The 25,226-nt window shown below is 38.4% G+C and overlaps 1 protein-coding gene across 7 annotated transcripts in view; it reads left to right on the top strand.

The window, feature by feature from the left end:
- KCNIP4 (potassium voltage-gated channel interacting protein 4) overlaps positions 1–25,226 on the top strand; it is a 384,367-nt gene that overhangs the window by 200,084 nt on the left and 159,057 nt on the right. The window contains exon 1 of one of the 7 annotated variants that reach the window (XM_021554443.3): positions 12,373–12,722. The exons of the other annotated variants lie outside the window; for them this stretch is intronic. Within the exon in view, the coding sequence (XP_021410118.1) occupies positions 12,623–12,722 (100 nt within the window). The 5' untranslated portion in view covers positions 12,373–12,622. Of the gene's footprint in view, positions 1–12,372; positions 12,723–25,226 lie in introns of those variants that run through there. 7 annotated transcript variants of the gene reach the window in all.

Below are 25,226 nucleotides of genomic sequence, written 5' to 3'. Positions count from 1 at the left end.
TTTTTTTTCAGTGAACACCACCATAGTGTGCATTCATATGAGTCTGAGAAATATGCTGATCTCCACTAAACACTGTACACCTTGGATAATTTTTTCTGGCTGAAGCTGATCTGAGTTTGAGGGGCCAAATGAGTTTATAGAAAAAGTGGTATTCAATGGTTTCCTGATCAAATAGAAATCATATGCACACCAGATTTTTCAGTTCAATCATGCTCCATTTAATTATAAAGCTTAGACGTTTTATTTTATTAACATTTATCAATTAGGATATCATACACCTGGGATGACATTCGGAATGTATATAAAAACACAGTCAATGTCTAGGGAAGCTCTTAATTGAACTGAAGAAGTAGTAAATTATACAAGAAAAGTCATCAGTAATCAGTGTGAATGCAAGTTATGTTTCCCACAGCTGTGGAATAATTTAGAAATTATTCTAGATGGTTCTGGCATTCTATATTTTTATGTTAGGAAAATGCATTTCCCAAACACTTTTTTCTTTTGTTTTCCATTTTTGAAAAACTGTTTCAAAAATAGCAAAACATCTTAGATATTCAGTTTTCTAGCTAAAAAAATATAAATGTACCAGAGCAGTAGGATAATATGAAAATATGGAAATTAAGTAATGCTTCAAAGAATTCTAGTAGCTTCAGTGTAAATTTTTTACCCCAGATCTGCTTCCATGAGGAATTGGTTTACAGAGAAGTATGAATAGACAATAATTAAGTTGGATCAAACAAAAGAAAAAATAATGAGGAAAAGACTGAATTGGGGTTGAGTTCAGCTTCTAGAGAGTGATAAAGTATTAGAGTTCAGGGGTGTGTGCTCCAATTTTTTTTTTTTTTAATAAAAAAATCACTAAATTGCAATGCAAGAGACTGGACAAGGTGGATTTCTAAGATCCCTTGTACAACTGGTCTCCATTCTTTGAAAAAAAATCTTTGATTTTTTTTTAGTTGATGCTTCCCACAGAACATTTTTTTGGCTATATTTTGAGATTTCTATATGAAAGGTAAATATAGGGTGGGATCTTATTGTATTCTTGTGTAGACCATGTTTTCTATGGGTTCATTCAGCTTTAGTGATCCTGATTGTGGAACTTGAAGTGTAAATTCTGTTCACCTTATGAATTTAACTCTCAGCAGCACCTCTGATAGTGATTACTGAAATATGGCTCTAGTTACAGATAACTATTATATTAAATCTTTAGCTTGACATTTTCAATACTTTTGCAGCAATATGAAGTAGTCATTTGGGAATAGGACAGATTCAAAGCTTCGTGCACAGGACAAGTTTCACCAATGTAAGTCATCAGAATGAGGAACAACTCTGCAAATCATGCAGTTTTACAAAATGTCTTATAATTTATTCTGGATAATTGAAAATTCTCCCCATATGAATAAAAACCACCAAGCCAAGGACAGTCCGATAATCTTCTGTCTTACTTTAAGACAATTTAAAGGAGAACTCTGGACTGAGTTGCCTCTCTTTATAGGCTCAACCAATTCCTTTCCACCAAAAAGGAAAAAAACAAGTCCATGTCAGAGAAAAAATAACAGTTTACTATTATAAGGAACAGCAAAAGTCAAGACATAAGCACCAGATACAAAACTGCTGAATCTGGCAGACTGCTCAGAACAGAGAGGCCCAAAACCACCATGCACATCCCCAGCAGGATGGCGCTCCTCAGCCGAGGGATGGAGCGAAGGACGAAGGAGAGAAAGTGTCAGACTTTCACTCTGCTCTGCACATCTTCCCAGCTGGAGCTCTGACTGGTGTTCTCCAGGGCAAGGACTAGAAAGCCTCAGAAGGGATTTGCTGTCCTCCAGGCAGGAGACAACAGGAGCAGGCAAGGCAAGGTGGCTGGGCTGGGGAATTCCAGTCTTCTCTCCTGCAGTGGGGGCTGATGGTGAGCTGGAGCAGGGCTACTAGCAGCTCTAACCCAAGAACTGCAGTCTCTCCAAGTCAGAAAAAACCAATGAAAAGAGCCCCCAAAAAGGAAAAGCACTTTTCTTTGCCAGGCCCCGCTGTTTGCTTTGAATAAGGAGCTCAGGTTTTCTCTTGTGATGCAAAACATTGCAAATAGGTCAGAGGGATAGTTCTCAGAGGGAAGAAAACCCAACCTGAAATTACACAGCAGGAGCATACAAAGGGAATATAAGACATGTATGTCTGTTACCTCCAGCCATGTTGTATGTATATATTTCATTTCACAGTTCTGTCCTCTGATAGGAGAACCTCTGATATTCATGGGTAAATCTAATTTCCATTCTACAATTAATTTCTATGTTGCTGTCTTAGGATTCCATTTCAATTTTGTCTGGTTCCCAACCTGAGGAAAAGGAAGTGTTTTAGAAACTTCCTTCTTCCATACTGCTCTTCCTTTACTGCTCTTTAGTTTTAAACTTTACTGGTTTTGCAGGCGATCTCAAAATATTTGTCTAGAAGTCTTTAAATGGTTTTGGTTTTAATCTATCTAGCACAATTTTAGCATTAGTACTTTTCCAGACAGAGAACACAGACACAGTCTACTTGCGTCAATTACATTTTTAAATCTTCCATGTGAAGGGAAGCAATCAATTTTGTTTGTTTGTTTTACTCTGCAGAATATTTTAATCACCTGGCAGTCTGTGGAAATTAATCCTTTCTCTGTCACATAAACTGATATACAGCTGTATGAAAGATTTTTACTGGGCCATCATGCAGCTCATGCAGCCTCTGATACCTGTCCTTAAGGTGCCTAACCTTGCTACTTGAGTAAGCCCTTTTATGTTTTCAAGAGATGAGGAGAGAATGTGGGCTCTTTTACTCAGTGGGGATTGACCATCTATCAAATAACCAATGAGGTATTCAGAGAAAACAAAATAAATAAATACCTAACTGTAATGAAGCTTTGGATGTGTCCCACTAGTTTTTTTGTTTGTTTTGACAAATGAGGTGCATTACATGTCGTATTTCATATTGTTTTACGTTGCTGAACTCCCTGGAACATTCAAAGCTGTCTCTGTTATATATTGCTAGTGAATATAAAAGTAAAGGAATATTACCTGGCATTTTATAGAAATTCTTGTAAGAGGGTAAAATGAAAGAGCAACAGTCTCTTGATGCAATTTAAAAAATTAATATGTGAATAAATTTTAGTGACTTGTTTGTTGTGTCTCTTTCTTTGCTCCAGAAATTTTCAGACCATTTTGGAAGGCTACTGGCTCACACAAACACATTCACCTTATAGACTGAAGTGGAGAAGGCTTAAATCAAGACCTAGTCTTTCCAGTGCAACAAATATGAATTTAAATAAAAGTAGCTTTCAAACACCACAGAGGACTAAAGAAATGAGCACTAAAGAAACAATAAAATTATGAATCTGTAATAATAAATATTTTTATATGCAAATAACAACTTTATAAGAAAAATATCCCCTGGAAACCAAACAGTGCAATAGTGAAGAAGGAAGTGGTGATACAGGCATTTATATTACATAAAGACAGGCAAGGGAGAAACAATTTAAATAACAAGAATTCCTTGCCTATTAATTTAGGAATATTTCTGCTGAGTTTAGCAATTTTGAAGGTCTTTAAGTCTTGGTGCTCAATGCACAGAAATCTTCTGTTCATTTAATTAAAAAATTTAATTAAAATTAAAAAATGTCAGTGCTTTATGTCTTTCTGGATTGTTGCACTAATGTTCTTCAAATGTGTGCTGTAAAGACCACACATGCAACTGATGTAGCTTGGATTGTCTGCTGAGAATGCTCAGCCAAGTGTGTGTTTCTGTATTGCTGTTCACATAAAAAGGCCATCCATGTATCCTTATCAGATGGTTTAAAACAATCATTAATAGTCATGGACTATTGATGAGGTAAAGAATACTATTAAATATATGGTCAGTATAGTTACTTGCAAGTGTTTTTTTGACCATGAGAAAAATGGTGACAACCCCCATGATTCTTCAAGCACCCTAATGCACCCTTCATGAGTCTCTGTAATAAGATGGCTTAGCATCAGCCTCCTCCCAAACCAACACTCCCAGCAAAATTGAGAACCTAAAATGAGCACATGGATTTCTCTGTATCAGATTTACACATGGTAGAGATCTGCAGGAAAAAAAATTAAAGACTATCAAAAGGTTAGGAAGAAACTTTTTGGGCTCCTTCATAGTGCTCCAAGTAGGTAATAGGGCAGAATTGGAAACTGAGTGTCTGTCAGCTTGCCTTATTTATTTAATATATGTTGGTTGGCTTTGTACAACCAGTCTGGAAAACAAACAAAAAGAACTTGTCACTCTTTTGCGCTGTCATTTGTCTTAATAAAAACTTCTGGGCAAAGCAGGAGCTTGCTCTTTAGACTAACAGCGCTCTAGGGTTTAAGTTAGGCTGAAGGATTCTATAGACATCAGTTTCAGATTTCCTTGTCTTGTTGGTTCTGTCTTGTTTTGTGGTTCTCTGGGTTTCTAAAGGCAGAACTATGAAAAATGCTGTCTTTCTCCAAACTATCAAGTTGTTTTTCATGGGCATATGAGACAGGCTTTCCTGGGATTTTTACTGTTGATTGGCATAAGTCTCTTGTTGTCTGCAGTGAGCTGCTAATGAACCAACAAGGGATTAGGAGGAAAAGTCTAGAGAACATCCACATGCTGCTTCAGCTGAACTGGAGGAACTCTTCTGTCACTCTCTTTATTTTAAGTCTACAGATAAATTTCCTAATCATATTTGTGATACAGCCAATTTAATGTAATGTTCACAGCTGAAGTCTGCAGAAAGCCTGACAGTTTTCCAATAATCTGTAGCAAAAGAGGTAGCAAACCTCAGAATTTATTTCTAATTATTAATGCGATTTCTAATTATTTAAGACATGTCTTCTCTCTTTGCTATCTGGATAAAAATTTTACCACATTTTCTCATTAATTTCTCACCACCTTTCCATAGCAATGGCTTCAAAAATGTCAGTATCCACATGCAGTTATAGGAATATTTCAGAATATTAAGGGGCTGTATTAAAGTCAGCAACATTTCTTATGAATAAGGTCTAATTTATGAATAAGTACGACTAAAATTATTACTTGGGTGGACTAACAGTTCAATATTCTCTAAAAGTCAATAGGACTAGGTATGGCAGTAATATGTTAAGACTGGGCTTGAAGGTGACAGAAGATATTTTGCATGTGATGAAGTGGATCCACTAGAAATATAAAGGGAAGACTTGAATTGTTGGAGTGGTAAGCAAGAAAGATGAATTTCGTGGCAGTAGCCTGAGTGGATAAAGAGGAGCAAGACAGCACTGGATAAAGACAAAAGAGAGGAGGTCACAAGAGCTGAGGAGCAAACACGCAATGTCTGCATTAAAGATTTAGTTGCTGGGCAGGGAAGAAACACTGAATCTTAGAGCCATTTCTCTGAAGGCATTAAATACACACTAGGTTTTTAAGTAGAAAGAGAGAAATTAGTAAGAGGTGATACCCAGGTTAAAAGACTGCAGGACTGACATGTCTAGGAATCTTTCAATGAAACTACTCGTGTCATGAGTGTTAACTCACATGCTTATGCCTTGGCAGAATAACAGAGTCTCTTAAGTGTACTGGAGGTGTGTCTCATGTGTACCAACAGGTCTGATGAACCATGGTGAAATAAGCTGCTGGAGGCCTGCTACCATTTGTCCAGGCATCCCACAGCTGTGTGGCACTGAGCTCCTTGTGGCCCTGTGTTATTCAGAGAAATCAAGTCAAGTTTTATAAAGCTTGACAGGTTGTGACTATCTCAAAAATCAAAATTAAGCTGCCCACATTAGTTCTTCACTGTGGAAGATGCATAAGAGTTTTACAAATGACAATTGGTAACTCTCCAGTCATTCTATGTGACTTTGAAATTCTAGGATTTTTTCTGTAGTTTGGAAAACGATCAGTATGTTCCCTCAAGTGCAAATACTTGAAAAATCATTAAGTTTCTTTGGAGAAAATTTCTTGTTAATAAAGAAGTAGCACAAACAAATCACAAGAAAATATTGAACTGCAGCTGTGGAATTACAACAGCCAAGTATTTTTCATCTTCAGTTTCCACAGGCAGCTTTAAAATACAGTTGTCTGACAGCTTTAAAATACAGTTGTCTGACATTTTTAAGGCATTGAAAATTTCTTTTTTTTTTTAATTTTTAATGATGTTTAAAACCCTCTAGCAAAGATGGAGTTATCAGAATGGTATGTGATGAGAAAATTTCTGTATTCTAATGACATTGTTCATGGTCAAAGTATCAAAGTGTGTGTTATAGCTTCCAGAAATATACACTACCAGATTCGGGGAGACATATTTTCACTGCATGGAAAGGGACAAACTTGAAACATAATTCCATATTAAGGGCTCCAGAATACCCACATAATATTCAGAGTATTATAAAAGAATAAGTGATATTTTGACAGATTTTGTGCTGCTTCTGACATTTATAGCAACCCAAAACTGGAGTTATGTTATGTTATTATGATATGATATGATATCCAGATATTCTGGTATACTTTTCTGCTGGAACTACATCTCAGTTGGCATGTAAAGATATTTTCTGTCAGTCATTGAAAAGCTTGCTTATGAATAATTGCTGTGCATAATTTTTTCTATTTCAATCAGTTCTGTAAAAGCACAGGATTTATGTATTGCCATCTAACTATACACCCAGTGTGACGAGACAGAACTTCTGCTTCTTGATTACGTCATGCCCTGCCCTGCTCACACCATGGGAGACAATTTGCATGAGATACAACCTCCATGCCAGCCCATGGAATTATTGCTGCCTGCTGCCATGGGTCTGAACTGCTGATTTAGGGGCATATCAGTAACATGGCTTCCTGTGTGGGACAGGAACATGACATAAGCATCAGCTCCTTGTATTGTGACAGCTGAAAAACATTGGACACAGTTCAGGATGCAAACTTAGATAAAAAATGTGGAAAAGTAGAAATAAAGCACTGTGACATCAGATTGCTATGATCTTTTTTTACCTGTGTTTAATCTGGGAAAACTATGAAAGTCATGCTGGCTTAATGCCTACAGAGAAAGTTGCAAAGCATTGGCCCTTCTCAGAGTTAACATTTAAAGTGGCTGAATAGCATTTTGTCACTTTTTTCAGATTAATTAAATAATTACTGAAAAAAGTGTTAAATTAAAAGAGACAAGTTTGCACCTTATTTCTGGTTTTCTCAGTGTTTTGATGAGCTGGAAGATTTACTAGGTTTTATTTATTTAATTTTTTAAAATAATATCTTAGTTCATTCTCTTAATTTATATTGCTAGTAGTAAATTTAAGAGTGAGAAAAAGGCAGTGTAATAACAGCTAGCTGCTAAGATAATAAAGCATTTGAATTTATGATACATTACGATTTTCTGGTTAATTTTCTTCTTTGAAAAGAAAGAGTGGGTTTTCCCCTTTTAAGATTAAAAACCATGAACTTTTAAGTATTTATATGGAATACATATTTTAATGATTTTACTGAATGTTGGAATATTTGTTCAAAGCTGTTCTTATTAAAAATGGGTAAAAATATTATTGATCTTTGTAATAAATTGGAGGAACATTGCTTATAAAGTAATCATTAAATTGCTCTGGATTTTCATCTTTATTTTTACCATTAAAAGAAAGTATGATTTAAGTTTTCCTTGGTCAAAATCAAGAAATTGTATCCTCTGTTAGAGGTTTCGTGCTCAGACTTTTTCTGTGGCATGGGATTCCCACTGGTATTCCATTTCACTTTTCTCTTGCAGCACATTGACTTCTGCACCCAGCTCTGCCAATTGACTCTATCACCAACTTTTTCTCACTAATGACAGCATTTCCCAAATCTGGTATTGCACATGTGCAGCCTCCACTGCTTTATCCAAAGCCATCAAGTTTAGCTCTGATCACTAATCTTTCATGTTTTAAACCAAATCTAGTGGATTTTGATTTCTGCAGGCCAGACTCCCATAAATTTTGAGAGGTGGTAAGGAATATCAGAGGTTAGTAATTGTCCTCCTGGAAGCCATGATGAAAATCTGGGAGTGGCTTACTAGCATCCAAATGAACATAAGAGTGTAAGAAAATGAAGTGCAAGGAAGAAATATAACCATTACTGGGACTCCATCTGTAGATCAGCTTATCACTTTTCAATATAAAGGGATTGGGTCTTTTTTAACATTAACATTTCATGATATATAGCATTAAGCAATAGCAGTTAAGATTAATGGTATCAAGGATCTCAGTCATGGTAAAGTAAATGGAGTTATTGTGTTGTGGTTTATAGCTCCATCACAAGATGAGAAGTGACCATTTACATATGTTCCCAACTGAAAATATAACCAGTGACTTCAATTTAATATATTTGCTCTCACAGTAAAATATAATGCTGCAAAATGCTTTGATGAAAAGGAGACAGCATTTATAATACTTTAAGACCAAAACCTTTAATTTGCAGTTACACATAAGAAAAACAAGCCTTCATGCTCTTGTGTATAAAAAAGCTATGTAGCATTTAACTTATTATTTAATATCTTTCCTCCCATTCCTATTTCCTGCATTTCTACTCGTACACTTTATTAAAGCTTAATTCTACAGTACATTAAGGCTTTTGTAGTTAGGCAAGAGAAAATATAGGGTGTTCTTCCTATCATGTTTAGATGGAACTGTATAGGTAAATGAAGATCACTATTTTGGTCTTTATGGAGAGCAAAAAATAAAACAACATGCCACATCACTGTTTTTTGCAAGGTATGTGGAGAGAGAAATAATGTCAAGCAGTTTGTAACCCTATCATTGAGTCAGGTCCATTTTAGACAGGTAAGAAGGTGAAGATGAGAGATAGGTCTGTGCTGTTTTGTGTTCCTACAGAAAAAATATTGTAAAGTTTTATATAAACCTTTTGTTTTTCTCAAAAGCAATGACTTAATGAGCAAAGGTGTATTAAAATGCATATTAGATTACCTACAATTATAACAAAAACAAAGAGGAAAAAAGGCATTATCATGCTGGTTCACAGCACTTGAGAAACACAAGTTTAGTCACATCTTTCTTGGAAAAACCTTGGAGATTATCATTCTTACTGTGCTTTGGCATCTACCTGTAAAACTGTAGCCATCATACTAATTCTTCATTTCTTCTGTATTTCTCTGCTGTTTCTTGGAAGAAGAGCCATAATTAGCCACAGGTTCAGTACACCTAGAGCTCTGGCAAACACTTTTCAGTTTGCTGGTACCTGAGGAGGCAGATCCCTGACACGTGTGTTTGTCTAGTCACTGCCAGCCATGGGGTTCCAGTTTGCAGGGGGAATAGCAGCACTACTGACTCTGCAGCACTGCCACTACCAGCTCTGCTTTCCACTTGTTTCCTTTGAGCCCTGAGTAAGTGGGACTGTCACTGTCTTTTAAAAAGTCCTTAAAAAAGTGTTTTCATTTATAAATTTTCAGCAGACCAACATTACCAAAAGCTATTAATTAAAAGGAGTGTGTCCTTTCAGGTGATGATGTTGCAGGTACCCAGACACAAGTTGCATCCACCTTTTGGGTAAAGGCATACAAGATTGCAGATGCTGTGCTCCTGATGCTGATAAATTAGTCTATTTTAGTTCCACATTGAAGGAAAGCTGGACAAACTTTCCTTATAACCATTGATAAGATGGCTTAGAGGGAGAAGATATTTAGCCTTGTTTGGAACAAAGATTGAATGAGAGAAAAAAAAGAACATAAGGAGAAAGTTTGCAGCAGGTAAAAACAAAGATTCTCAAGGAAAAGCTGCCTGCAGAACTGAAATGAATTCAATATTTAGGATGGAGTGTTGAAGCATAGATTTGCTGACAGATGAAGTTTAACCAGCTTCAGGGATCCCAATCCTGAGTAAAAATCATAGAACAGTGACATGCGAATATTACGCTGTAAGGCTTTATCTATCCACTGTACAGAAAAAGGCACCTATTGTCTATCTGTTAGTGCCATTACTCTCAACTCATTCCACTGTTTTCAGTAATGACAACACCCATTATAATGCAAGTATACCTGGGGGACTTAGAAGTTGTTGCCAGTTCTCACATAACACAGTGAATTTTTTTAATCTTATCTAAAGAAAGAAAGAAAACTGAGCCCTTGGCAGTAATTGATTTCAACCATGAGCAGGACAGTGCTCTACCAGACAGGATTAAATTAGTAGCAATTGTTCCCCTGCTCATTTTTTGCTGCAATAGAGGTGCTGTTTCTCTATTGTAAATTTTTTCCTAGATGCTAAATTTTTAAGGGATTTAAGGAGTAAATCCTTAACTATGAATACACTGTATTCATGCAGTACATATATGAATACACTGCCAGTACTGCAGACTGTTGCAGATAGGCCAGTGGCTGTTAGTGGTACATCAGTTATCAGTTCAGTCCTGCGGTCAGCATACAGCTCCTGTATTTCACTGTGAATGTTTTCCATGAAAAGGACTTTGTTTAGAAAATATAACTGAAGTGAGAAAAAAAAAATTTAAAAAATGAGCTTGCTTCTCCTTTTTCTTGACCCATACCTGGAAGTATTCACAGCCAGGCTAGATGGAGCTTTGAACAATCTGGTCTGGTGGTAGATGTTTCCTTGCTTGTGGTGAGGAGACTGGAACTAGATGATCTTTAAGGTCCCTTCCAAACCAAACCATTCTGTGGTTCAGTCTATGATTCTTTATTTGTCTTTTCAGTTTTTGTTTTCCAAATCAGCCCACAGGAAAAAAAAAAAAGAAAAGAAAACAACCAACCAAACAACAACAACAAAAAACCCCCACCAAAACCTTGAAGAATTTTTTTTTTTTTTTTTTTTTTTTTTTGCTATAATTACAACTCCCCTCAACAAACCAAGGAAAAAAAGCTTCCTAGCTTGCTGTTACATACACCATGTTGTATATTACTTGCCACATGCAACAGGTGGAATGCCATCGTACCGAGGCAGCTGTTTTACCCGGAGGAACTAACGGAGAACTTGTCAAGCGCCCCGCCGACACATCCTCCGGCTGGAGCCAGCCGCAGCTGGGTGCGGTGAGGGCACCCGTGCCCCGCTGCCTGTCCCGCCCCTTCCCGGGGCAGCGGTGCCAGCCCGAGCCCGCTGCAGCGGCGGGGCAGCTCCGCGGGGCTGAGCCCTGCCCGGGGCTGTGCCCTGCCCGGGGCTGTGCCCTGCCCGGGGCTGTGTGCGAGCTGAGCCCTGCCCTGGGCTGTGTGCGAGCTGTGCCCTGCCCGGGGCTGTGTGGGAGCTGTGCCCTGCCCGGGGCTGTGCCCTGCCCGGGGCTGTGTGCGAGCTGTGCCCTGCCCGGGGCTGTGTGCGAGCTGTGCCCTGCCCGGGGCTGTGCCCGGGGCTGTGTGGGAGCTGTGCCCTGCCCGGGGCTGTGTGGGAGCTGTGCCCTGCCCAGGGCTGTGCCCTGCCCGGGGCTGTGTGGGAGCTGTGCCCTGCCCGGGGCTGTGTGGGAGCTGTGCCCTGCCCGGGGCTGTGCCCTGCCCGGGGCTGTGTGGGAGCTGTGCCCTGCCCGGGGCTGTGTGCGAGCTGTGCCCTGCCCGGGGCTGAGCCCTGCCCGGGGCTGTGCCCTGCCCGGGGCTGTGTGGGAGCTGTGCCCTGCCCGGGGCTGAGCCCTGCCCGGGGCTGTGCCCTGCCCGGGGCTGTGCCCGGGGCTGTGTGGGAGCTGAGCCCTGCCCGGGGCTGTGCCCTGCCCGGGGCTGTGTGGGAGCTGTGCCCTGCCCGGGGCTGTGCCCGGGGCTGTGTGGGAGCTGTGCCCGGGGCTGTGTGGGAGCTGTGCCCTGCCCGGGGCTGTGTGCGAGCTGTGCCCTGCCCGGGGCTGTGCCCTGCCCGGGGCTGTGTGGGAGCTGTGCCCTGCCCGGGGCTGTGCCCGGGGCTGTGTGGGAGCTGTGCCCTGCCCGGGGCTGTGCCCGGGGCTGTGTGGGAGCTGTGCCCTGCCCGGGGCTGTGTGGGAGCTGTGCCCTGCTCGGGGCTGTGCCCGGGGCTGTGTGGGAGCTGTGCCCTGCTCGGGGCTGTGCCCGGGGCTGTGTGGGAGCTGTGCCCTGCCCGGGGCTGTGCCCTGCCCGGGGCTGTGTGGGAGCTGTGCGGGAGCTGTGCCCTGCCCGGGGCTGTGCCCGGGACTGTGTGGGAGCTGTGCCCTGCCCGGGGCTGTGCCCGGGACTGTGTGGGAGCTGTGCCCTGCCCGGGGCTGTGCCCGGGGCTGTGTGGGAGCTGTGCCCTGCCCGGGGCTGTGCCCGTGCCCGGCGCTCCCCGCGTTGCCGCGGCAACGGCTCCGCGCCCACCGCTGGCTCCGCCGCCAGCCCGGGAGCGGCTCCCCCCGCCGGGACGAGCCGCCGGCAGCGCCGGCCTCTCCCGGAGCGCTTTCCCGGGCGATCCCGGGGTGTGTCCCGCCCGCCGGCCCCCGCTGCCTGCATGGCCGTGCCGAGCCGGGCCGTGCCGAGCCGGGCAGTGCCGGCAGGCCGGAGCTGAGCCGCCCGCCTCTCCTGGCCTCCGCTGGGCTAGCCGGGATGTGCTCCCTGCCGCTCCCCTCCCACTCGCCCCCTTCCCTCGCAGGAGCCTTCCGCGCCTAGTTTAATGGCTTTGCAAAGAAAGCCCGGCAGAAGAACACTTTCCTCAGTGGCGGTGGTCAGACCATGACCTAACTCACCATGAACTTGGAAGGGCTTGAAATGATAGCGGTGTTGATCGTGATTGTGCTTTTTGTAAAAGTGTTGGAACAGTTTGGGCTGATTGAAGCAGGTTTAGAAGGTAAGGTAGTGCTTTTCAGTGGCTCGTCATTTTTCTGTTCTGGTTATTCTCTTGCAGCGAGGCAGGAGCACCTGTGAACTGATGTAAGGCACTACCGAATCACATCGAGGGCGACTGTTCTTCAGTGGCTGTCTGTTGTGGATGTTGGTTGTGGTGATTTAATTCTGTAGGAAAAATAAACTGCTGTCCAGAAAACTGCCAGTATAAACTTAGGGGTTAAAGTCTGAATCTCTTACTCCTGTTTTGAATCTGCGCATTTACAGTAGTGGAGGGTAAAGCAGATTTTAGTATGATTACGGGCAATCATATTGCCTTCAAACTGTCTTGTAATCAAAATTGTTTTGTAATGTATTCACATTAATATAATCTCTACTAGAATTGTTATAATATCAAGGTACATCTTTTACAGTATTTAAAAACCTGTTGAATATTTAATTTATTGTTAGCGTTTTAAACTGTGCTTGAGGAATAACTACAATCCTCAGATTCAAACTAAGCAACTTGAACATTCACTAAGGGCAATCATGTGCAAATTTTGTTGTTTGATGCTTTGTTTTTCTTAGACAGATCCCCTTCTCTAGTAGCAATATTGTTTCTTTATAAACCAGCAAAATCAAAACTAGGAAGATTACTTTATTTTACATGTGCTTTTTACATGTGGAATAGTGGAATATTGATTATTCTTACCTTATTTCTAAGAGAGCTGTTATTCTTACTATATGAAGAGTTAGACTAAAAAAACGCTGCTTGCAGCATGGTCGATAATGTAATGGCAATCATTACATCCCAGTGTTCTATTAGTTTACAGTCTGAAGTGGTCTGTTTCTCAATTGTTGAAAGAATATTGTATTCTCAAATCTTCCTGGCATTTGAATACAGTGTACATACTTACACCTGTGAAAAGGGGAACTTTGTTGACTAATTATATTTTCATAACAAAAATTATGGTTAAGCAAAATTTTCTCCTAGAAAACGTCTAAAGTAGTCCTGTTTATGTAACCTTTTCAGGAAACGCAGTCTTCCTTTGAAGTGATTTTAAATGAGGAAGTTACATCTGGTTCTCTGTGTTGCTGTCTTGCATGGACTTGCTGGAATCATGTTATAGAATCTTAAAGCCCTGCAGAGATCAAGTGCACTTTTATAAAGATTTTATGTTTGTCTTTGAGTATATGATATCCAGTTAAATAACAACATAGATTCCCTTAAATGTATAAACTTCTGATTTTCTTTTTATTCTGTGTTTAGTTTTAAATATAAATACCAATTAACATGATAAATGTTATCATAAAAGTTATTTCCAGCATTAGAGGCTGCAAAGACTGTTGGGGAGGGGGGAAGAGATCTATATTTACATTTTAGGTTGTTTGGCATGTTTGAGTGTGCTCTGACGAGTCTGATTGCCACATCTGTTTGGGTTGTCTCGTAAAATACATAATTTGATTGTTGTCTCTACTTGTTGCTGTGGCTGGAGAAGCTGATAATGGAAAGACGATTCAAAATATAGTGAAGATGTCTAAAGGTGGTTGTATTATTTCTGTAAGAAAAAATTCTGTTTTGCCTGCCTCACTGGCCAAAAGTCTGGGGGTCTGTGTGTGAGCAGAGTCTGAAAGTTTCTTCCTTCCTAGTGCAGGACAGGTTTCCAGCATGCCAGCTAGAGGAAACCACTGAAAAACATACATGCCCCATTCCTCTGTGATGTTCTACTTCTGTGAATGACATAAAAAGCATGTTCCATGAGAATTAATTAACAGATATAAATAATGGTGTGTGTTAATGTGCTAAATTTCACAGACTGAAAATATTTTTTTCCTTCTTAGTTCAGGAGCAGTGCAGATTTCTTGCCCATTTTTTCCTTAAACTTGTGATTTAAAGATCTGAACTGATTACGACTGATTACACTAGGAAAAATGGCAGATTTTTACACTTTTACTAGAGAATTGAAAAACTTTTGAGTATGCTAATAAGTATCAAGGCTATTAATGTCCACTTATGAAGGAAAAGTACATGCATTGTAAAATTGTGCAAATGTCAGAGAAGTTTTTCAGTAGAATTTTAAAAAAACTAGTATAGTCAGATTACCCAAAGGCTTTTCGGGAAATCAGTGAGGAAATTGGTCTCAGTTTTCTGAAAATCTTGGGTTTTATAAGGACATTTGTAGTTCTCTGAGTTTGGGTAGGTTATATCCCTTCTTTCTTTTTCACAGAGGTTATTATGTCCCAACAAAACCTTTTCTTTTTTCACAATTTAATAATTTACAGTATATGAAACACATCCTATATATACCTGGAGTTCAGAGTCTGTAATAATCTCTAACACAGTGCACCCAGTACAGGATGCTAAAATGCATTCTGAAGCTTTGTCTGTGACTGAGGTTTCAGAATCCCATGATGTCCCTATCATGGTAACAAAAGCCAGAAGATAACTTACGTTACACTGGATTGTCATGATTTTGAGATTTGTGAAATTTTGTGAATTTAGAAGAATCAGGTGCAATGATGTAAATCAAGAGCACTCTATTCACTGTCATAATTACTAGTGTAAGAAATATTCTGCTTCCTTCAGATTCTTCAATGCAAATTATCTTTATCATAATAATAGTATGCAGTTATTTTCATTCTTTTTGAAAATAATAAAGTATTTTCAGAGTAAATATTTTATATACTTGCTTATAGTTCTGCTGCAGTCACTCAGATAACAGTATGCTTTCTGTGGTTTTGTCCAATTGCCTTCAACTTCTGAGTGATTCTGTTGTAGGAGAAGTATTTTCAAATAGATGTTTTTAATATTGTATGACAGCTCTAAAAATGATAAGTAGCAGAACAGATTTATACACTTTAGTAGGCTGTGGGTTCCAGAGACTTTATCTCTCAGTTAAATATTATTTTATGATGCATTGCACTCACTTAGATTGCAGTATGCTTTCTGTGGTTTTGCCCAGTTGCCTTTAACTGCTGAGTGGTTTTACTGTTTTTATAGAAGTATTTTCAAATAGTTGTTTGAATATTGTATGACAGCTCCTAAAATGATGAGTAGCAGAATAGATTTATTCACTTTCAGGGGCTGTGGATTGCACAGGCTTTGTCCCTAGATAAAATGTTTAACTCTTCATGAATTAGGTTATGTCCTTCTTGATAAACTTCACTGTTTTTTTATTTAAACAGTAATTTATTAGGTGTAAAGAGTAATGCATTGATACCTAATCAGGAAATTTTATTCCAAGATTATTTCTTCTTGTAAGGCAAGTTTTCCCTAAAGTCATCCATAAGTAGAGCGAGACTACAAGAACTGAGTAGCTATATGTGCAAGAGGTTACCATCTTGAGATTATGCTATAGTCAGGATATTGATTTGTAGGATTTCAGTATATTTTTAGTACTTTTCTGAAAGGTATTTTGTGATCTTCATGTATAAGTGTCATATGAACTTGAAGAAGAAATGGAAGAGGTTTTCTTTCAAGTATCTTCCTTCTATGTCAGCTTCTCTGGGTAAAGTTTCTTGGAAAACCTGGATTGCTTTTCAAAACCTAAATCACTTATTAATTAAATAAACAGAAAAATAGACTACTCTTCATCACGGTATGCATTGAAACCTACACCGTTAGGAAAAAGGTCCAGAGAAGAAATCTGAATTAGGTGACTAATGAAAAATATTTAAATAGGAATACCTTGCTTTTTAGGAAATGTAACTGCAGTTAGAACATCTAATAGAAAAATATGGCATGGAAGTAGCCATATATATTACTGTAAAATGTGGGTTCCATATCTCTGTTATAGGTATCTATCTAAAATCCTTGTTTAGGAGTCCTGAGATGGCAGCAGTAGAACTTTGCAGCTAAAATTGTAATAATCGAGCTAAATTACTGAAACACTTGATTCCTCCAAAATACCAGAGCAGCTTCTAATCCTGTTTTTAGTAATCTTGGCTATTAACAACTTCCCATTCATCAGCTGGAAAAAAGAGCAAAACCACAGACACATAGGTAGTTGTTTGAGGTAATTATAACAAATTTTGACAAGGACGGTATATGACTGGAAACAAAGTGGGAGTTACTTGTGGTTGCTCTGAAACTACAGCAGCCTCTGGAGCTGTTCTGCCATCTAGGCTATGATCTGCTGGGAATGTCAGCATTTCCACAGTGATGTCCCTCCTCACAGTGTTCTTCAGGGGTGGAAAAGGAGTAATATCTCAGAATCACAGAGTGGCTGGATTGGAAGGGGCCTCTGGAGATCATCTAGTCCAGCACCTTGCTAAAGGAGGTTCACATGGAGCAAGTGTCATGGGGTCACATCCAGGCAGGATTTGACCACTTCCAGTGAAGGAGACTTCCTGAACTCTCTGAGCAGTTTGTTGCAGTGCTCTGTCAAGATTTTCCTTTACATTACTTTCAGAAGATTCATAAGGCCTACCATTTCATCCAACAAAAAAGTATAATAAAAGTAGGGGCTTTTATGCCATTTTTCTTTTCTTAAATCGATCTGGATGTCAAAGAGAGTTATGCACAGAATTCTGAAGTATGGAAGCAAACGTGGACCAGTATGTGAAACGATTAGGCACCGCTGACAATGGGCAAAAGAAAAAAATATTATAGAAATTTTAATATTAATAATTTCAGGCATTTCTTAGACGTAATCTCTTCAATTAAGTCTTCATAAATTACAAGATAAATTGAATCAAAATAGTTGGTTGTTGGAAAAACTCCTCATATGTGGATGAGTGAGCGGTAGATAGAAATCTTTAACACAGAACTCCAGTGTATTTTTTCTTGATTAAATATGTAGCTCAAACAGCACTAACAAGTCATTTGTAGACAGCAGGATGTACTGTAGTTTACTTGGAATTATGTTCATTTGAGGGTCTGACCGGGCTGTGCATTCTGCTTGACTTATCAGCAAGCCACTACTAGGCAGAATGAATGAGAGAAAAACTCTTCCCATTTTTCATACTAGAAGCTTCAACTATGTATATAGTCTTAGAAACACTATAAATAGGCAGTTAAGAAAAGCAATGAGAATTTGTAATAGGTGTCTTCAGCTGTTAGATGCCTGCTTCAAGCTGTCTGTCATCTCTGAGTTATCTTCTGAAGGCTTCTGGTCCATTGTTGCTGAAAAACCTGGTGTCCCCAGGTCAGTGTCTGCTGAAGAGTGTCTTTTCTCAGCTCTGACTGTCACACTCAGTGTGTGGGTCTACTGCTTTACATCTACAGAGACTGAAGTAGATAAATAATGTAATTGAAAGGATGCCAAAGAAATATGTGGATAGAGTCCTACACTCTGAGTTATCAATATAATGCTTTTTTGCAAATTTAGTGTTTTATAATTAACATTTTACAAAAGAGTATTAGTTTCCTATGCGAGTTTTAAATGTGTCAATTCATTTGGTTATTTCCCTTTTTTCAATATGTTCACTCTTGCTCTCATATTTTTAAGTAATGTAGATACTATACCACAGAAGAAAAGTGAGTTTTTAACTAAAGCTTCTCTCTTTATTGCAGGGCTGCAACATTTTGACATTTTCCTACAGAATTCATATTTTTTTATTATATGTTTCTAGCTTCATTCACCTTCACTCAAAATATTTCCTCAGTTTTAGAATGTCAGTCTTTTTGGTTTACATATAATTGTACGTCTTCTTAAGGTTTAGAGAAGTTCTTGTGCTTTAACCATTGTTATTTTGTTTATTTTTTTTTATAGGAGAGTTCTGCCTTTAGTTATCTGTCCTATTTCTCTGGTGATTAATTGTTCAGCACCTGTTAGAAAGTTCAGTTCAGCCAGACTGAATGCTGCCTAGATCTAATGAGGCAGATGATTTAATCTGACACAACAACTCTGTTTTTCCTTTCTGCAGTCATTTTTCCCAGAGGTATCTCTCGAGTTTTCTAAGCACATTTTCTTTATTGGATCAATAGTCTAAAAAATGTTCTTCTGTAAACAGACAAAATTTCAATCATCCAAAGTGGGCTACAAGAGCTTTTTTCTTATTGCTGATGATGTGAGATAATGAAAGAAAATGAGAAGAGATCAGGTAAATACATGTTTATTAATCAGATATTTATCAATGGTTATATCAGTACACAGAAGAAATGTGATTATTAGTTTAACTCTCATTACTAAAACCAAATTCTAATACAGAAAATAAACCAAACGCCTGAAATAGAAAAGAAAAAGGGTTACCAGAGGAGTGCATTGTTGTGAATATTAAGAATGATTCCTTTATTGGACATAAGCATTATGACATTACCTCAGTATCGCTCACCAGCTGCTGTTGGTACATCAGAACAGACTTTTGTACATCCACAATTTGATCTATTTTTTTTGGTACTCATACTCAGCATTTTTTTCTGACATTGTGATGGGTGTCTCTAGATAACCAGAAAAGACAGTTTCTGCTCATGGAAAAAAAGTAATCTATATACAGCCACTTCTTGTCTGTGTCTGAGGAACTTTGAATAACACCAGAACCAAGATGCTGCCTGCATAAGTTTCTCTGATGGTGACATCCCATTCTTAACAGCTGCACCTAAAAAGCAGACAGAGATTTATCTTGTTTAGTGAACTTGATATTTCTGGAAAGCCAAAATTTCTGCAGATAATCCATAATATTCAAGTGCACGGAGTATTATACCCCTTGGAGAATAAGACCATATTCTTCTCTATAGGAGAATGTAGTCTTTCCTCTTGGAACGTAATCTATCATCTCAGTAAAGTCCTTGACTATTTTTTCATTAGAAAGAACTTTTTTTTTTTCCATACTGAGTCAAATTTTATTTGGCCTGAGGATATACATGTTAAACTTTGAATTTATATTAATATTCCATCTGAGTTATGTCCTTTGAAGTTTGAGATTTAAATTTATGTTTGCATGACAGTGAGAGTACCTTATCTTCAAATATCAAATTTGCCACTGAACACCCAATAAGATCCCAGAGACAGGAGGTCCATTAGAGGTCTGCCTTATTTTACTTATAACCTGCAGCTGATGATAAAAGGAGTTATGCACAGTTTGATTTTTCTAATTTTTTTTTATACATTCAGACAAAAATTACTGTGTTCATTAGGTATATTTATTCAACCTCAATCTAAATTGCATTAGTTTGCCCCTTACTCAGCACAGAGCTCAGATTTCACATTCTGGCCAATTATATGGCTGGATAAGTAATCTGAGATGAATCTGGTTACCAGAATAAGAGTAATTAGTCTCAGGAGTAAAAGGATATAATGGAAGGCAGAATAGGAATTGTTGTTTTGCAAGTTGACAATTGAGATACGACAAAATGTAGTTCACTTGCTCACAATCAAAATTGATTTAAAAGTTCAACAATAATAAAGAAGTCATTAAGACAGGAAAGTATTCTCAATCAACTTGACTGCTGACCCATTCAATGAAAACATGGCTCACCTTTGAGTCATTATTGCAAATATTGTCATAACCTGTTAAAAGTTATACTTTAAATGCTACTAATGTTTCTGTTTGCTTCCTTACCATTATTTTACAGGATTATTATAATAAGCTCAGTTTCAGAATGCTAGAATTTTTGGACTAAGACAAATATTGATAGACTCAAAACATTCCTATTTAAAAGGTAAACCTTATAGTAAAAACCCAAACTAAAGATTCATTCACAATAAACTTTGTAGATTAACTTAATCTGTGTTTAGGAACTTCACTTTTTTCTTTCAGAAATGAAGTAAAGCTACTTTAGCACTTGTACCATTTGTTTTCTACATTCAAAATAAGTTTCATGGCTCTTTCTGAATCTTTTTCATTTTTAAATAATCTTTTTTGGGGAATTGATATTCAGACTGCGCAGAGATCAGAATTGATCTCTGACTGATCAGAGGTAAAACAATATCCCTTCTTTGCCCATAATCTTACCATTAATACAGCTGAGCAATAATTAGCTCATCTTATACTTTTTTGCAAAATAGAGATATTCACATCAATGATTCTACACAGAAATAAAGATATGGGTGAAATTATTTACACTTTTTTGTTTTGATTTTGGTGGATTTCTGGTGGGTTTTGTGGGGGCGTTTTTTGGGTTATTTTGTTAGAAAAGCACATTAGAAAATCTTTGGTAGGTTTTTTTTTTCCTTCACATACTAAAGATGTGACCTTCTTGTGAGGTCTGATATGGATTAATACAAGTGCACCATCTCATGTGGTTTTATTAATCTTACACTTGCCTACCATAAAAAATAAATAACATGTTGGATTAAGAGTGCTGCTTCAGAACTGTTCCATTTGGTTTGGAGTTATCAAACTAACATTTAGAAAAAAAATATCGATAGTTGCTTGCCTTTATGATTATAGGTGAGTATAAAGATGTACACTGGTTTTTTCATCATTGGAAGGTCCCACTTCCTCCCATTTTTATCTCTCTTTTTTCTTCTTAAAGATCCAGTAATCTGGGGATTTTCCCTCTGGTTATAAACCTGCAGTATCATAACTCTTAGTTTGCAGAGAGATTTTGCAGTCAGGAAAAATGATAAAATGGAACTTTTCATTCACAGATTTTTATTTTTCTAAATCTCTGTAGTGAATATTTATTGAAGTGGTAAAATATAAAATTCAATACTGGTATATTTTCTATATTCACTAACACTTTTGGACATCTCTTTGTTATGTGGATGTATAGAATAGGAAAGTGTAGGACTGGAGTTCCAAGTACCATGTTCAACACTGTCAGTATCACTATTTGTATTAAAGCAAATTTCCTTTCTTTTTTCTTATGAATGGAGAGATTTTCTATTATAATTGAAGAACAGTAATAAAACTCTTTAGTTATTTTGGTAGTAAGTGTTTTCCATTTTTTAAAATATGATGGTCTCAGTAACCAAGTACATGGTTATTTGGACCCAGTTGAAGCTGATTAGAGTCTTGACCTCAGCCTATTTCTTGAAAGTGAGCTGTAATTGGCAAGTAATTCAAGTCCTTGAGCAGTGCCCTTGCTGGGAAGATAAAAGGTGAAAAGCATCCCCCCTCATCCATCAGATAGCTTGTCAGTTCCAGGCCCTTTCTCAAAGAATCACTGAAGGGAATGATTACCTCGCTCTGAGTCCACCACCTGACCTGCTTTGGACTCATATATTTTTCAGCAGAAGACATGTCTGTGAGGAGCCATCCTAGTGAATGGCACAATTCAACAGGTAGTGAATCAATCTCATCTGCAGCTGTGTTTTGTAATGCCATACTTTTAAGGACAGATCATTGTTACTGAATCCTTGTGCTCGTGGAAGCAGTATATCTCTTTTTAGTCCTGTGACATCTTGCTTTGAGGTTAAGGAAAGTGTGTGCGGTATGCCACAGAAATGAAAGTGTATGCTTTGATATTTCTCCACACTGTGCTAGTTATCTCTGGACAAGATTCCCTAACCAGGAAGTAATTAATATTCCCAGCAGGAAACAAGAGGGAGGATGCTTCGAGAGGAAGCAGATATTTACAGCACACACTCTCAGGTGTCAAACAGCATCCATCTTGACCCTAAAGAGAACCAATATTTTATTTACACTATTTATTTTTATTAACTGATAGTTAATAGTTCCTTTCTTGAAAAATGAATTTGTTTTAATATATTAATTTCTTTTCTAACATACAACCTATGTTGTAATATAGTTTTAGGAAATACGGTGTAATTTGTGTTTAGGAAATACCTCCCTTTTATGATGTGTCTGATCATTTGAGTGTTCCATATCGCCAAGCATCCCACACCAGTGTCATGGTAGTGTGACTCAGATAGAAACAGTTAACAGTTTCCTGGTGAATGGCAAAAAGAATTCTCTCTGTTAGTATACTATAATATTAGTACTAAGACTGCTTCATGGACTTTCCAACTGCCATCTTTCTTGGGACAGCTTTCAGATGTTGAAAGATCCTAAAACACTGAGGGATATCAGGATGGTAATGGCTTAGCTAATTTTATAGAGTCATAGAATCATTAAGGTTGGAGAAGACTTCCAAGATCATTGAGTCCAGTCTTTGAATACCACCAAATCAACTAAACCATAGTACTAAATGCCTCATCCAGTTATTTTTTGAACAGTTCCTGGGATGATGACTCCACCACTTCCCTGGGCAGCCTGTTCCAATCCTTGACAGTCCTTTCAGTGAAGAAATTCTTTCTTGTGCCATTGTACTGCAGCATATTCCAAGGTTATGCTCTATGCCCTGTGGTGAATTTGTGTCCTGACAGTCACTTCAAAGAGGATGGAAGGTTGTTTAACAGCAAATGAAAGATACAAGTAAGCAAGTGAAAAGTTTTTATTCCTCAAACATATGAAGTTATAATTGAGCTTCAGCTAGAGATCTCTCAAACTGTAACAAGCAGATGGATTTAGGGACACAGCTTACTAAATTACTGTCCAGTATTTATCCATTAGCCCATGGCTGTTTCTTCAGTGTGTCAAAGACATTAAGAATATAGATAATTACATCCATAATCCGTTTGGGAATACTCTTACCTAAATCCCAAATGGTTACATTTGGTGTAATGGCTTTATATGCTAACCGCTCAGAGTATCTAAGTAACTTGGAGATGAGATATGCCTTTGCAAATTCCAGTCTCCTCTGAGCATCCTTTGTGTTTTATTATCTACTGCATTATACAGTTTTTTTTGTTTAGATCTGTGGGTATTGATCTTCTTCCCATGCTTTACTTTGAAATCCTAGCTCTGTAGTATAAATCTTGATGGACTTTACCTTACATCACATCTATACTGGCTGCCCAGTTTAAACACTTGTGGAAGATGACGCACCAGTTTTCAAATCCCACAGTCCTCAATTCAATTCACATTGGCTACAGTCTTTTGCAACAATGGATTCAAGCACAAATCTTTTTTAATACAGGGTTTAATTAGTTTTATTCTGAGATGACCTCAAAAGCTGTTGATTTGCTACCACAGTCTCATGAATATGATCACTGGACCCCTTAGAGGTGTCTTTTTTATTGATTCACCTTGTGTTTACCTCTGACATTTATTTTGGGCAATAACTGTCAAGAATTTGGCAGTAAGTGCTTAGTAACAGGACTATAGCCCACAGTTTGTCATCTGGGAGCAACTGTCTGTAGGACATACGCTGGTGATGGAAGTACATAGGCAGAACAGGTTTCCTTTTCACAATCTGCTTATCAGACTCATCTGGAAAAAAGCATAACTTTCAAGCCATGCCAAGCAAGTATTAGGAAGGAGAGACTTTGAACTCATTAAGGCTTTCAATGAGCAAAACAGTTATACTCAAAACTAGTATTTGTGTCACTCTGAAGAACCCTCTTGGCTGTGAGCTTGTCTCTGGCATTGGTGTATAGAGCTCAGAGAAGCAGTATATGCTAGTCTTACTAAGTCTCCAGGCTTGTCTTAGGAGTTGGTGCTACATTTGCTGCTTTCCATTTGTCTGGCATAAGAAACATGCTATAGACAGTATAGATTTTCTAATATCATACTAGAGTTCCCACTACATTGTGAACTGAAGAAATATATATAATGCTTATTGCTATAATCTGCTACAATTCAGTTGTTTTATTGTTATAGTGTCTTTTTTACTGAGGTGCCATCTGAATTCAGACTGTGCTTTGCTTGAATATGCATCCTTTTTGAGTAGCTAGTTCAGCATAGGATAATTTTTAACTTCTTTGATTCTGAATTATTATAACTATTTGTAATCATGTTCTGTTTAAAATGTACTATGTGTCCTTTTCCATCAGTACAAAGCAGCAGTGAGGTAATACTAGAAAAGCATGGTGCTGATGTCACAAACCAGATGTGGAGATGAAACTACCAAGGTAATCCAGGCCACATGGCCTCTGCTTTCGATTCCACACCAATGCCTGCTGCTGTCCAGCAGCAGCACTGCAATACACAGCTCTGGCTGACTACACCTGGCTAGCAAGTATCTTCATCTCTGGATTAGTCCTTTGCTAATTATATTTTTGGACAGTATTTTACAACAGCAGCAACATTGTTATTTGTTGTCAGTATTTACACTGGGATTAATTATTTTTTGTTGGACAGGTTGGAACTGTTCTCCAAAGCAGAATTGGAGAAGAATTTATAACTGCCCATGCTTTTCTAGTGTAGAAATGTCTGCAGTTTGCATGTTGGCTTTTTGGAGTCTCTAGTAGATCACCTGGGACAGTGGGACTACAGCAGCTGCAATAGTAAATTATTTCTCATAGGAAGCATTTTCTTTTTGGCAGAAGTAAATAATGGCAGGTTGTCCACAAAAGAACTTGTATCAGCAAATTCTTACATTCCCAATTTGTCATGCACTATAACAGGATGGGCTGTGCTTTTGCATGTAACAGGCATACACGTGGAAACTCTGGAAAACTTCCTCCTTTTTAATGTTTCAATCTGATTGCAACCCCTTAGCTAGTTAGATGGTTTCTTTAAAGATGTTCAAAGGAAGGACTTGAATTAAATAAGTTCATAGAGCCAAACTGGAGATCCTGGGAAGACTGTAGATGAGAGTAGTCTTAGGAGCAGATATTCAGCAGCTATGATTTATTAC

This window comes from Lonchura striata, chromosome 4 (genome assembly GCF_046129695.1).
Source record: "Lonchura striata isolate bLonStr1 chromosome 4, bLonStr1.mat, whole genome shotgun sequence".
In the NCBI taxonomy this organism is placed as follows: domain Eukaryota; kingdom Metazoa; phylum Chordata; class Aves; order Passeriformes; family Estrildidae; genus Lonchura; species Lonchura striata.
This window is presented reverse-complemented; position numbering and strand designations above follow the sequence as displayed.